We start from the raw sequence: 15,733 nt of genomic DNA on the forward strand, positions 1-15,733 counted from the left end.
ATTGTACTCTAAGCTATAAAACTACAAACTCAAGGGAAGAATCTTTAATTGGCTCCAAAAGGGTTAAAATTTATGCCACATTTTTTTAGAGATCTTTACACAAAGAGCCGAACAAATTCATTGCTTACTTTTCTTAGCCAATATATATAGGTAAGCTATACACTGATTATATAAGCTTATATATATGTTGACTATTTTTAATTCAAGTGACCTGATGAGCAGTTATTTAGTACGATGGGGAATTGAGAAGAGCAACATTTAGTGCAGTTATTTAGCACGAGTTATTGAAATGTTAAGTAAACATATGTAAGAAGTATAAAGATATTTAACCTTAAAAAACATATGTAGAGGTGTATTAGCTAAAAATCTGCACTCTAAAGCTCTTAAAAGCTGTGCTTTTAGCTCTTAAAAAGTCTCTGTTTATACACTAAAAATCTGCACTATAAGGCTCTTAAAAAGTTTGAAATTCTGAAGCTACTATTACAGTTGAGAAAATACACTAATGCTTGACGATCGGATTGCATCGAAGCTCTTCTTTATAGTTAGTCCTGCATGGTCTCTTTGGAGTCGAACCAGATCTTCCACTGCAGTTTCATCAACTCTAGTATTAGTGTAGAAATACATAGGATGTGGAAACAAGAAAATACAGTAGAATGCTACATAATTTCATAAAAGAGGACTCACATAAGGGAGGCAACACATCTAAATTGCCCTACGTTGACGCTGCTGCTCCTTTTGGGTTGCTGGAACTTTTCTGAAAGTAGATTAACCGTGAAAACAAGATAAGTATTAAGGCATGATGTGAAATGTGAAATGTGAAATGGCATGTGCCCACTGAAAGGACCAGAATATTGAGGCAAGTTAGGCAAGAAATAAAGAAGCAATAATCCAACATCAAATGGCATTTGACAATCGACAGGATAGCTCTTCCTAAAGCAGGTAATGGAAACAAAGGTAAGATATTTGATTACAGCACATGATAAATTATACCACCAAATCCATAATCGCAAATTCCAATGACAGAGATCCTTTACAACTATCTTAGTGTTACTTCCGAAGTTACCTTTGATTCAAAGATCTTCTGACTATCATTGAAGTACTGATTTGGATGGTTAACCCCCGCATCACAAGTTGAGTTGTGAACAGCTTCAAAGGTCAAAGTGCATGCCAACTGCACAATTTTAAGATTACAACATATGAAATAAGGTGACAGAAAGCAGTGGCAATTCATAAAATTGTACACTAACCTGATAATGTCTATTTCGGACTTTGTCCATCACATCCTCCATTGCTCGATTGCCTACTCCCATCCTGGTCAGAGCAGCTCTCAGATTCTCCTCACTGTTGAAGCAAATTTGGCAAGCAAATAAGGGAAAATTGAGACCAGAATTTTAGATGTAACAGAGTGATCTTTTCCAACAATTTTTTCTAAAATCTGAGTATCTACTACCAAGGTATAAGCTAATGATAGTCTCTATCATCATATAGACACAACAGTAGGTCAACATCAAAAAGTGTAATATCTCTAGAGAATGACATGGTGACTATACATAGTCATAAATAGTCTTGTTGGATTGTACAACATGCAAAAAGAATAAGTAAAATTAAACACAGACAACCTATATCATCTTCCAGTTAATGCATATAGCTATCAGTTTAAAAGATAACAGTGAATGCGTCAATAAAAATGAAAAACATGGAATCTTATAAAGGAACTAAAGATAGAAAAACATGCAATCTCATAAAGGAACTAGAGATTTAAAGAGAGAGAGAGAGAGTAAACAAACTTCAAAGAGATTAAAGATAAAATTGGAATTTCGGTGAAAACCAGGGTATGACACTTCTAAGGCCAACACTGAATATCCAAGACACATGGTATTATATAGGTATTAAGTGCAAGTTTGTATAGCGAATAAAGTTGTGACTATTGAATGTTGATCTTCATACCTAAGACTAACGCACTGATACAAGGATCCCCATACGAAGTTAATATTAAATTATAGAACTGACAGATAATGTCTTTTATGGTAAGTGCTGAGAATAGAATTAAGTAAATAAGGTATGCTCTCTCTGAAGTTTTTAGATGAGATGGTCACACACTTCAATATGGTATCAGAGCCACACTCATCCCAATTCTTGGTTTATCTGATGTAAGGCACCCCATATTATATTGTTCACGCTTTAGTTGGCAAGAGGGGGATGTTGAGTCCTACATTGGTGATGGGATGGATACTTGGTCTCCCTATATGGTCTTGGCTAGTCCTGGCCTCATTAGATAGCTTTTGGAATTGAGTTAAACCCAATATCTATTTTCTTATCATGGTATTAGAGCAAGCAAAGGTCCTAGGTACGGGTCTCACTACCACCCATTATCAAAAAGAATTTCCACGTCTTTAACCCACAAGAAAAAAATCAAGTCGGGTGCATGTTGAGAATATAACTAAGTAAATGGAAGTGTGCTCTCTCTAACAACTTAAGCTTTTAGATGAGATGGTCACACACTTCAATAGAACTTCAGGCAAATACTTACAGTCGACAGCCAATAGCTTAGCACTAACATAACTATAAAAAGTGTAATTTTCTATAATGTGGTTCTCATGTTCAAGATAAAGAAAATGGTGTCCACCCCCCCCATAAGACTTAAACACTTAAAGGAACTACCTACAATTGCTCATTACAGGAATAAAGAATTTAGTATCTAACCAAGGAGATGGAATTTTTTCTTATTTTCTGGGGGTAGGTAATGGAACTGGGAACTTCATCCTTATCTAAACCTTGATATGGATTAAACTCTCTTGAGCTTATTGTATGATCGCAATTCAACTTAACATAGATTAAGGATTTAATTGCTTTTCTTTTTCCTTTTACATTCAGTTTATAAAGCACAGAAGCAAGACTAATCCGAACTCACACCGGGGAAGACCGACAATTCAAGAAAAATACTCGCTCCCAGAACTATCAACTAGGTTGCATAGTTGATGCACTGGGCTCTCTCTCTTTTTTTCTTTTGGTAGAAATTGGACTTCCTACAAACTTACAACTATGCCTTATCACATACAACTTCCTAGAAACTTAGATGTGCAAAATATTAGTTAGCAAATTGCAGGACAATGAGAAGTTGTGCTTAATCAATAACAAAGCCTGGGAACCTTACTATGTCCTCATGTTGCATGAAGAACATGCTACAGTCTACACATCATGCAGAGTAGAAAGAAGGGATTACAAATTGTTTGGAAAGGTAATTTGTCTAATAGCTTGAGGAATAAACATAGGATTGAGCATCTCGTGTTGTATGAAAGCAACAATTGCTCACTTCAGTAGACAAGATCAAAATCAACACAAGTATGACCTGAAATGACGATATGGACAGCCATGGTGATCTCCAACTCCAGGAGCAGCCGATATAATCTTTTGACAAGAATAAGGTGTGTAGTCCTGCACTCTTGCAAGAAAGCAATAGGGGTTATTGAGAAATCAAAGAGAGAAAATAATGCAAATCTCAAGCAACGAAAAAATGTAGCACAACAACAGACCCAGTAGATTCCCACATCGTGGGGTCTGGGGAGGGTAGAGTGTACGCAGATCATACCACTACCTCTAACGAAGTAGAGAGACTGTTTTCGATAGACCTCCGGCTCAAGACAAAGGACAGTATATAAAAATATCAAAAGCATGGAACATGATAAAAAACATAGATACGCCATCCATAAAAATATGCAACACTGCCAAACAAAAGACACTCAAGCCCTCCTACCTACTGACTACGACTCATCCACCCACCTTAACCCTCTATCCTAATGTTTTTCCTCCATACCTTCCTATCCAGGGTCATGTCCTCAGTCAATTGTAACTGCTCCATGTCACGTCTAATCACTTCCCTTCAGTATTTCTTAGATCTACCCCTACCCCGCTTGAAACCATCCAAGGCCAACCTCTCACACCTACGAACCGGGGCATCCACGCCTCTCCTCATCACATGGCCAAACCATCTCAACCTCACTTCCCGTATTTTATCCTCCACCGGACACCACTCTCACCTTCTCCCGAATAATTTCATTCCTAATCCTGTCAGCCCTAGTAAAACCACACATCCAACGCAACATCCTCATTTCCGCCACCTTCAATTTTTGGATATGAGAATTCTTAACCAGCCAACACTCAGCTCCATATAACATAGCCGGCCTGACTGCAACTTTATAGAATTTTTCCTTCAGCTTGGGGGCACCTTCTTATCGCATAAAATTCCCGAAGCGGGCCTCCATTTCATCCAACCTGCCCCAATACGGTGAGAGACATCCTCATCTATCTCTCCATTCCCCTGAATCGTCGACCCAAGATACGTAAAACTATCCCTCTTACAAACCATCTGGGAATCCAACTTCACTACCACCTCGTCCTCTTGCCTCGAGTCACTAAACTTGCACTCCAAGTACTCCATCTTGATCCAACTCAACCGGAAACCTTTAGACTCCAGGGTTTGTCTCCAAACCTCCAGCTTATCAGTAACACCTTGTTGGGACTCATCAATCAAAACTACATCATCCGCAAAAAACATACACCAAGGCACCTCGCTTTGTATACTCCGCGTCAACACATCTATCACCAAAGCGAATAAAAAAGAGCTAAGAGTTGATCCCTGGTGTAACTATGTCAAGACTGGAAAATGCTCGGAATCTCCTCCCACCGTCCCCACCCTAGTCTTCGCCCCCTCATACATATCCTTAACCGCTCGAATGTACGCCACAGGGACCCCCCTCGCCTCCAAGCATCTCCAAAGAACCTCCCTAGGGACCTTGTCATACGCCTTTTCCAAGTCAATAAACACCATGTGCGGATTCCTCTTCCTCGCTCTATACTGCTCTACCAGTCTCCGCACTAGGTGAATTGCCTCAATCGTGGAGCGACCAGGCATAAACCCAAATTGATTCTCAGAAATAAACACAATCATCCTCAGCCTCCGCTCCACCACCCTCTCCCAAATCTTCATCGTGTGACTCAACAACTTAATACCCCGGTAGTTGTTGCAACACTGAATGTCACCCTTGTTCTTATATAAAGGAATCATCGTGCTCCATCTCCACGCCTCAGGCATCTTTGCGGACTTGAAAATGTTGTTGAACAAGTTGGTCAGCCACCTTAACCTTGCCCTACCAGAAAACTTCCAAAAATCCACCGAGATCTCGTCGGGTCCCGTCGCCCTGCCCCTTCGCATCTTTCGGATAGCCTCTCTTACCTCCTCAACCTTAAAACGCCGACAATAGCTAAAATCGCGACGTTCCCCGGAGTGCTCCAACTCCCCCAACATAACACCTCTGTCCCCCTCCTCATTCAAGAGCCTATGAAAATAAAATTGTCATCTTTCCTTAATGAGGACGTCCTCCACCAATACTCTGCCATCCTCCTCCTTAATGCACTTCACTTGGTCCAGATCTCTACCCTTCCACTCCCTAGCCTTGGCCAGCCTAAACAACCTTTTCTCCCCGTCTTTCTCTTCTAACCCCTCATACAAACTCTCGAAAGTTGTTGTCTTAGCAACCGTAACTGCTAACTTAGCCTCCTTCTTAGCTAACTTGTACTTCTCCCTGCTTACCCGCTTCTCCTCGTCATCCTTACTCTCAACCAGCTTAGCATAAGCCGCCTTCTTCGTCTCCACCTTCTTATTAACATCTTCATTCCACCACCAATCCCCCCGATACCTGCCAGACCAGCCTGTCGAGACACCTAGCACCTCTCTAGCAGACTCTTTGATACAACCCGCAGCCCTATCCCACATATTATCCACATCCCCACTACACTCCAAACCCTCATCCCCTCCAACTTCGCCCCTATTTCCAAAGCACTAACCAGAGTCGAGGCACCCCACCTAACTCTAGGCCGACCCTTCCCACCCCACCTCATGTTGCCCTTCTTGATAACCAAGTCCATCACCAGGAGTCTATGCTGGGTCGCCAGATTCTCACTCGGGATAACCTTACAATCCTTACACAAAGTTATATCCCCCTTCCTAAGCAGCAAAAAGTCAATCTGAGTCCTGGCTAAACTACTACAGAAAGTAACCAGATGCTCCTCTTTTTTCGGAAAGCTGGAATTCACTACCACCAACCCAAAGGCCCTCGCAAAATCCAAAAAAGCAGCTCCATCATCATTCCTAACCCCGAACCCAAAGCCTCCATGCACGTCATCACACCCTAATGGCAATGACCCGATGTGCCCATTAAAATCCCCTCCTATGAAAATCTTCTCCGAACTAGGCACGCCTCTAACCACCTCGAAACCTCCCAAAAATTCTTCTTCTCCTCCTTGCTCAGGCCCACCTGTGGCGCATATGCACTACAGACGTTCAAAGTAAACCCCCCAAAAGACCAACTTGATAGTCATCACCCTATCATTAACCCTTTTAACCTCCACTACCTGCTCCCTAAGCTCCTCATCCACTAAGATACCTACGCCATTCCTACGCCTCTCACTACTTGAGTACCACAACTTGTACCCATCCACATCTCGAGCCTTTGAACCTACCCACTTGGTCTCCTGAACACACGCAATATTAATCCTTCTCTTCCTAAGAATCTTAAACAGTTCTATCGACTTCCCCTGCACAAAGTGTAGAAATAATTTCTTTTCCTTTTTTTTAGGTAACATTATCATTCATTAATCACCAGCAAGGGCATTTAAAAGAACCATAGTCTACTAACACAGCCAACTATCCAGAAAAGCAACAAAGCTCCCAATTCAGGCTACTATTAGAATAGATATGTAGACATAATGGGGTTAATCCTGTGCTCTAACACAACATAAGCTATTTCTTTGGCACTGACCTTAGGCTCTCAGCTCTCTACAAACTTTGTCAAAGATTATCATATTCCTTTCTATCCACAAGCAGTGCACAAACTCAGTATAGATCATTTTGAAGATTTGAGCTCTGTCTTCCCTTCTGCACACAATAATATCTCAGCCTAAGTTGCGCGGACTCTTCACTTTCGATGTCGTACCCCTGTTGGATTCTTCAAACATACACTACTTTTAGCGAATCCAACACGCACCCATTGACATTTTTGACGAGTCCAAGCAACATAGAATTCTCAGCAACATGTTGATCCCAGGATAGCCAGTGTAAGGGCGTAAGGGCTTAGCCTGGATCCAGTATGTAACAGCCCCCATAATTGCCTCCCATAATCATAGTAGACATATAGATGGTCTCTTGACTCATTAAACAACAGACAGAAAGGACAGAGTGGGGAGATAGCTTACCCCCATTTGATCAATCTACCTGTAGTAAGTAACCTGTTCTGTAGTTGTAGCCATAGAGGTAGATAATCTCTTCTTTTGCTCTTTTTATGTATCAGCAGAATCTTGAAACTATTCCAATGTTCTATGCTTATTCATGGGCATTCTGAGAATCAGAGAAATCGAAAGAAGATGGACAAGAGCCATTTCTTCCGCTTTTTTCCTACCTAAAAGAGAGAAGAGAAATGAAAGCTGACATCCAGAACTAGAAGAATTTGTTCTCATTGTATTTCTTTTCTCTTTGGTTGTTTTAGACCTTATAGCTCTTCTTTTATGTGTTGAATTTGTTTTTTGTTTTCTCAAAGTACTTCTCAGTTATAAAACAGAACAGAATGTCCCATCACAAATATGGAGTACCAAATGCATAGACATTCTCACAAACACTACATATTTCGCAAAGCAACTTTAAATAAGTTACTTACCGTTCTCTTTCCTTCTTTCCCATAGTTGTGTCTTATGCCGTATGCATATTCTTTATCAAATCTTTCAGCACCAACCTACAAGAACAAATTATGCACTTAATTTTCCAGGAAACTGAACACAACTGAGGCCACCTTCTTCAGAAGGTAAAAGCCATAACATCTGATAAACTTTCCTATCGTATGTTCACACAGTCTATTCTCTCCTTATTCTGTTATTCGTTGTGGTAAAGCTATTTCTAGCAATAAAGCACAATTTTAGTATTTATAAGGAAAAATTGAGGACAACTCTTCTCCACAGTGCTTCTTGCCTCTAATGGCTTGCTCATTTTTGGACATGACCAGTCCATTACATTCTACAGAGGAAAACAGTTGCAATGCGTAAAAAAAAATAATAGATAGAACGTTAAATACTACTCACTTTCTGGGAGAACTCAGCTCTCCAGAATGCAAGGGCATCATCCAACTTCAATCCAACACCCTACAAATAAAGCAAGACACTATCAAAGAATGTACGCTGAAGAAACAATTCTTACGATCGCTCCTTGAAGAACCTCAAAATTATGGTTATGTTCCTGTGGATATCCACGTGCATCAACCAAAGACTCCATAACTCTAGACAAGTTATCGAAAAGAAGAGAGCCCTAATAGAACAAAAGAAAACATCAGGACTCTCTTTTTCTTTTTCCTATTAAAATACTTTCTTGAATGATCAAAAAAGTAGAAAAAAATTGTTCAATACCACTTAACCTACTTCCTATTTTTTTTAAAGCAATTACTTCTTAACTTGTTGGTTTTAAAACCTTTAAAGAAAAATAACGCAGGAATTCAATAGTCAAAAATTAGCCACTAAATTGAGATGGGAGTTTAAAGAAAAGAATACGCAGAGCGGTTAATTTTTTCTTGTAAAAGCCGTCTGTAATTGATCATCAACTTAGCAACTTAAATAGTTGCTATTACAACTAAAAATAGGACAAAGAAACAACCTATTTCTATCAAAATTAAAATAACTAATTAGTTTCCTACCAAAGATAGGACTCCTAAATTAACTAGGATTGTACGTAAAAAGAAAAGCTGGAGAAAAAAGAAAAAAAAAACAGCTGCATTCTTAAAGCAACTTTCAACATAACCTCATCCAGAACCACTTCTTTAACCACCTTCTAGCTTTTGTAAATCCTTTTGCTTTTTTATTCTGCTCATCTTTCTCTCTCAAAGGCAAATATTTGACCAGAATCGTTGAATGTATATTTTTTATGCATATCAAATTATGAACCACCCATTTTCTTTTATGCCATGTGCAATAGCTAGCACATGATATTCGATAACAAAGAACATCTGTTTGAGCTTTACTATTTGCAGAAAATTTCTAATTGATTTTCCTTTTTGGATCAACAATTGGAAAAAGCAATAAATCTAGTCATAAATAGTCCTAACCCCCTCCCCAAACCAAAAAAAGTGAGGAATGACTGCATGAATACAATTCAACATTGATGAATCACTTAGGACAAGGAAAGTTAGTAATTTATTTTGTGCAAATCAGAGATGAAGATGATGATAAATAATTGAGATATGTACAACAGAATAAAATATGTGAGTGCTCGGAGCAACAAAATTTTCATTAATCCTGGTATCACATCCAAAAACAAATAGTTTGAATTTATTAGGCAAATTCCTCATCAACACTATTAATGTAACCTTGAGAAATAGTCCAAGTTGCATCCTCCCTCCGTGTTTCAGATGATGATCCTCACGTAGCTGCAATAAATCATTAACTGTGGTGAAGGCGAACATTTTGGAAAAAAAAAGGTGCAGAACCGAAACATCATAACTGCTTAAAAGTACACCAAATAAGAGATAATATGACAGTAAACCCTACAAGAAATACATGATGTTAATGAACTTGGTTTCTTGATCAACTTCTAACCTTATCGAAAAGATGACGCATACACAGAGGGAATGAACTCTTAGCAATCTGATCAATGTCTTTTAGTGATAGTTCTGCATGTTCTCTTGGCTGAAACAAAGGTTGAATTAGTCAAGCAAATCCAACAAGAACATTGCAACTGCTGGAAGTAGATGATAATAAAGTAGCTCTAAAGCACCTGGCTATAATCAGGACCCAGGTAACTTGTGGATAAGGCTTCAACAATCTAAAATAATGAAGGGAAGTTAGGTTTATACATTAAAAAATAAAACAATCTTTGAGTGCAACTTCAAAACTAGCTCAATACTTACAGGAGTCAAACGGTCCTTCTCCTGTTCTCTGATCATCGAAGTCCATTTTCTGAAATCAATAAACTGAAACTTCTAAAAATCTAATAGTTTTAACCTAAAAAGGAGTAACGGTAACCAGTAGATCCAATTCCAAAAGCAACATACTGGATGAAATGTCAGATGAGTTAGACAATACATAGTCAGTTTAATGAGTTCCTGATAGAGAAGAAATCTGACCGATGGTAAATGTGGTTTGTTTAAACCACCAACTTAGATATAAGAAAAGAGAGCATGAGAAATCTGACGCACAAAGTGGAAATGCACATGCTAATGACTAGAGGCTAACAAATTAAGCGGTAAGCAAATCACTTATCTTTGTTGCCTGATATATTGTACATTGTTGGATGAAAAGCTGTATGGATTTGTTCAACTATCCAGTTTCTAATGTGACATATTCAACTAATTTGTGGCACTGCAGTCATTAAGAATCAAGTTCGGAAAGGATAACTTCATTTTTACAACAAGCAATAGGCTTGAAGCAAAGCTTAAAATAGTGGAAAAGAAGACAACTAAAGGGCAGCCCGGTGCACCAAAGCTCTCTCTATGTGAGGGGTCCAGAGAAGGGAGGGACCAACAAGGGTCTATTGTACATAGCCTTACCCTTGCATTTCTGCTAGAGGCTGTTTCAACAGTTTGAACCCCTAACCTCCTGGTCATATGACATCAACTTTACCAGTTACTCCAAGGCTCCCCTTAAAAAAGAAAGATGCTAAGTTATTTTCAATAATTGCTAAGTTCTAAAATGTTGCTTATCTAATAATGGGTATGCTCATCTTTCCATGAAGAGCAAAAAACGGGAAAACCAACCTGTTTGTCAGCACCAGTGCTTTGGAAAGAAGACTTCGGAACTGTGTGATAACTAGTGAAACCACCTGCAAGAATAAGCTACGTCACAGCAATTGGTATATTGATATTAACACATCGTTGGGATGCTTCATAAGAAGACAAAGAATTGCCTGATTCATGGCAATATATGCATTCCCTTTCTGAATTAATACTCGTCGACCAGCCACAAGCTCTGGCACCTCCTCGAATGGAACCTTCAGTTATTAAAACCAAAATAATATTAGAGAAAACTCAACCAGAACCTCCCAAAGAAAAATCTCATTCAAACAAGATAACCGGAGTCCTTTTAGCCGCTTTATTTTCCCAGCATAATAGAATTAAAACCTGTCTCATAGTTCATATTAAGCTAATCATGGAAAATGTTCATCCACACCAAGAGGTCTACCACTCAAAATCATAGCCACTTCTCTTTCTTACAATCCCCAACAAGCATGCTGGCCAAACCAATGAAGTTTCTTAAGCAAATTAATCTGCTGATTTCATATACATGTAGCTATTAGGCAACAATTCTCACAATTCTGAAATGGAAATATACAATACAAGTATAACAAGGTCAACAACATCTTTCTTTTGCATTCTTCTAGATAGATGTTCATGCAGACCCACCGTTGCCTAGGCTGATGTTGCTTGAACTTAGGTACGGTATACTGGTGCAAATATAGAGGTTAGGTTCTTCATTACATAAATTTTAGGATTTGGAGGTATGGATATGAGAGTACGTAAGGATGTTGGGATACAGAGAATAAATGGATATTATGACATTTATACATGAATATCTGATTAATTAAAGTTGTTGAGCTAGACTAATAAATTCTGTACTCTATAAATACCTAATATTTTATTCATAAGATAACTCATATATAAATACCTAACATTTTATTCATAAGATATCTCCTGTATGGCAAAGAATTCTCATACTTTATATGAATACATGACAAAACTCAATCAAAGCAAATACCCAGTCAATCCATATTTCTTGGTCATAGCTGTAGCCAAAGCATCCAATATAAATAGACCAAATCCGATGCAGATTCTACACCCAAATCATATCAGATCAATATGGGTGCAGCAGAAATCTTAAAGGGCCCAAGCAACATAGATATTGGCTCCTTTATTACTGTTGTTTTCTTTTACCGGGGGGAGGGGGAAGAAGGAGAGGTAAAGCGTTTGCAAAAGTCAAGAGCATACCTTGTAGAAGATAGTATCAGCTGCAAATAATCAAAATCAAAATCATGGCATTAATGCCTTAGATACTGTCAAAATAGACGTTCACAATTGGAATAGAAAAAATGTAGTAAGAGTATTACTGCTTGTAATAGGCTGGCCTATAGCGCGTGCAACTTGATTCAATTTGTCCTTCACACTCTGCATTATAAGAAGACAACCGTAAGAAAAAACTTATGACCAAAAGATTCATCATATCACCAAAAAGTAGAACCTCAATATACCGGAGTTAAGAGAACCAAACCATAAAAATGTGAAATTTAGAGTAATCACAAAATTTACCTCATATTCAGCATTGCTCACAGCTTTGTATTGAAGATCAAACTCTGCCATTAGCGCCCTCTGTGTCCAAATTTATTATTTCACAATCAATAAGCATAAAGATGTTCTTAGAAGGAAAGAAAATGTGTCAGTAACTATATCAAACCTGAATTTCAGGAGACTCATCCCGGAAACGGTAACGAAATAAGGTAGTTTCCATTGAAAGAAACCATTTTCTTAACTCCTCCCTAAAAGATTTAAGGTATATAAATTAAACAATCCTTTCTTAGAATTAAAGAAACTCGAAAAATGGAAAAGCAAAGATGTACTCACGTCCTGCAATAAACAAGTCGCAAGACAAAATGTGAAATTATGTCCTTATTAACAACCTCAGATGAATGTTCATGCCTCATATTTGTTTTCCATAGATCCAACACCTAATTTTGAAACCACTCCATAAATCCAAATGTAACAAGAAATAAAATATACTACTCTCTACTAAAATTTATGCTATTAAGTTACCAATTTCTCCATTTCATCTGGCTTCTTTCCTCTAGACAAACCATCCGAAATTCTTTTTAGAACTGGAAATTGAATAAATAATTATCAGTGAACAATAAACATTACTAGATAAAAGTATGTTAAACATAGATTAAGTGAATTAGCAAATTTTAAGAAATACTAAAGGCACAATTTGTAAATCATACATCCTTATGATCGGAGCAACCATTAAGTAGCCAAGTGCAGTGGAGGACCCAGGATTTAGGGGTTGTAGGTGCCCGAAGGTTCGAACACACATATTCACGTCCAAAGCTTTAAGTTTCTGTCTTGAAACCAAAGTATCGAGCTATCTTCTTGGTTTTCAAGATGCTTTCTTAAATCCTATACCAATTTTTATACATTTATTATATAATTATACCTAGTCTGCCTCAGGTTTAACGGGTGTCAGAGCACCACAAAATTCAACATAGATCCACCCCTGGCCTAGTGATCAATAAAGTGGGTGAGTAACATGAGGCCTCACATTTAAATTCCAGTGGAGACAAAAACACTAGGCGGTTTCTTCTTATCTATCCTAGCCTTGGTGGATAGAGTTACCTGATACCTATTGCTAGTGGCAAGTATCATGTGGAATCAGTTAGATTTTCAAAGCATGACTAATAAAACTTGTTTAGTAAAACAAACTCGTCATAAACAGAGGGAGTATTAAGTAAAAGGAAATTTAGAAGTCAGGTAGCACCTGAGAGTATGGCCTAGTGGTCAATGAAACCATGAGGTCTCAAATTCAAATTTCAGCAAAGACAAAAACACTAGGTGATTTCTTCCTATCTATCCTAGCCTTGATGATAGAGTTACCTAATACCTATTTCTTATAGCAAGATCAGGTATCATTGTGGAATTAGTCAAGTTACGCGAAAGTTGGCCCAGACAACAGGGATATTCAAAAGTAAAAACTCCAAAGTCGAAACAATTATTAAATAACCATGAGGTCTCAGGCTTAAATCCTAACAGAGACAAAAACACTAGGTGATTTCTTCCCATATACCCTAGCGTTGGTGGATAGAGTTACCTGGTACCTATTGTTGGTGGCATGTATCGCATGGAATTAGTCGAGATACACAAAAGCTAGCCAGACACCACGAATTTTCGAAAAAAAAAAATAGAAGTGAGAGCAAGTATTAAGTAACCATGAGATCTCATGTTCAAATCTCATCACAAACAAAAATACTAGGTGATTTCTTACTATCTATTCTAGACTTCTAGATAGAGTTACCTGGTACCTTACCTATTATGGGTGTCAGGTAGCAAGTATCACGTAGAATTAGTAAGGTTCGTGAAAGCTAGCCCATATTTTTTCGAGAAAAAAAATATAAGTTGGAGCAATTATTAAGTAACCATGAGGTCTCGTGTTCAAATGCCAGCGAAAATAAAAAAATAAAAATACTAGGTAATTTATTCTTATCTATCTTAGCTTTGGTGGATAAAGTTACCTTCTGACTATTACTGATGGCAAGTGTAATGAAATTAGTCAAGGTGCGCAAAAACTGATCCAGACATCACAGTTACCAAAAGACAAAGAGATCTATGTAGTACCTCGGAGGCGATCGACGGCGTAAAGCTCGAAATCTTCAAGACGAACTTCGAGAGGAGGAGCAGAGCGATAGATAGGTAGAGTTGAAACTCCGCCGCCGCCGCCATTGGAAAACGAAGATTTTCTCTGAGATCGTACAGCTTCCATTGCTTTTTTCTACTCCAGAAAAAAAACACAGTAATGGTGTATGACTAACAGTGGAGTACTAAGAGCACAAAAATGGCGGGAAACATTTTCCCTCCCTTTTCGGGTTGGACTTTGCCAGGCCCATTTTGCTCTCCCCTTAACCCGGAAAATTACATTACATGAGTGTATTTCGATATTGTTGAAATTGGTTGGTTACATAGTGTGGGAAAACCCTAATAATTCAAGTGCTATATCCTATATAAATATACACCTCAACTTATTATATTTACACAAATTAACATACTCATAAAATAATTACAAAAATTTCAACTAATTATGTATTTTCGTTTGATGTACCGGGAGTTAATTATGTATCTTTACAAAGAAAAAAATATATCTTCATTGGATGTATCGGAAGCTAACTATGTATCTAGACAGACCTAAAATTGAGGTTTTCAGTAGTTATGCAAAATGTCGAAATTTTCTAGAATTAAGCTTCAAACTATCATAATTTATATTGTTTGCCCTTCTTTTTACTGTTAGAGCTCGTTTGGTAAAACAGATAAAAGATAACTAAATTCAGGATTGATTTTAAAATGAACTTATCCCATGTTTGGTTGAGATAACTCATCCCGAAATTGTAGTTTACTTGCTTATTTTTATTTTATTTTAAGGGTGAGATAATTAATTTTGAAATAGTTAGATTCCGTTTCACCACATTTAAAATGGAATGGAGGTAGTAAACTTTGAGATAATGTTTCATTTTCCTTCCAGCACATGAAGGATCACAAAATACAAAGAATTAACCTTTTTACTCATCCAAGACTATATAAAAATAACCCTAGTTCCAATAATTTCAAAATCTTGGTTGGTCAATATTAAGTTATTCATTTTATTAGCTTTATTTCTTCTTTTGTTATCTCATCCTAAAGCTCAAGCAATTGTTTCCTATTTCATTCAATTCCTCTTCCATTAGTTTTGGCATCGTCATTACTCATTTAATTAGAGATGGATTCTATCGACTTCTCCTCCTTTTATTAATGATTTCTTGTCCAGAGAACAATTTCTTAAGAGTGAAGATGAACCAAAATTCATTGGAAATTTTTTGTACAATAACGACTTATGTAAGTAATGCTTATGAACTACCGAGCATTTGACCATCGATGATTTCTATAAGTTGTTGATAATTCAAAACTTTTGACAA

At 37.7% G+C, this 15,733-nt stretch overlaps 1 protein-coding gene across 2 annotated transcripts; it reads right to left on the reverse strand.

The window, feature by feature from the left end:
- Positions 1-284: 284 nt before the first annotated feature.
- Positions 285-14,748, reverse strand: LOC107842980 (probable DNA primase large subunit). 2 transcript variants are annotated; one of them, XM_016687089.2, is made up of 21 exons: positions 14,406-14,748; positions 12,834-12,895; positions 12,645-12,748; positions 12,478-12,559; positions 12,333-12,392; positions 12,134-12,191; positions 12,015-12,034; positions 11,785-11,859; positions 10,937-11,020; positions 10,788-10,852; positions 9,942-9,990; positions 9,809-9,856; positions 9,631-9,720; positions 9,402-9,461; positions 8,128-8,187; positions 7,710-7,784; positions 3,350-3,435; positions 1,248-1,341; positions 1,064-1,171; positions 685-754; positions 285-584 (listed from the first exon to the last, which is right to left on the reverse strand). In XM_016687089.2, the coding sequence occupies exons 1-20, from the start codon at positions 14,548-14,550 to the stop codon at positions 713-715; spliced, it is 1,467 nt and encodes a 488-aa protein (XP_016542575.1). In that variant the 5' UTR covers positions 14,551-14,748; the 3' UTR covers positions 285-584; positions 685-712. The 2 variants fall into 2 exon arrangements, with proteins under 2 accessions (XP_016542575.1, XP_016542576.1); XM_016687090.2 differs by lacking the exon at positions 11,785-11,859 and having other exon boundaries at positions 14,406-14,746.
- Between the last annotated feature and the right edge of the window lie 985 nt (positions 14,749-15,733).

Source organism: Capsicum annuum, chromosome 9, assembly GCF_002878395.1.
Source record: "Capsicum annuum cultivar UCD-10X-F1 chromosome 9, UCD10Xv1.1, whole genome shotgun sequence".
Lineage (NCBI taxonomy): Eukaryota > Viridiplantae > Streptophyta > Magnoliopsida > Solanales > Solanaceae > Capsicum > Capsicum annuum.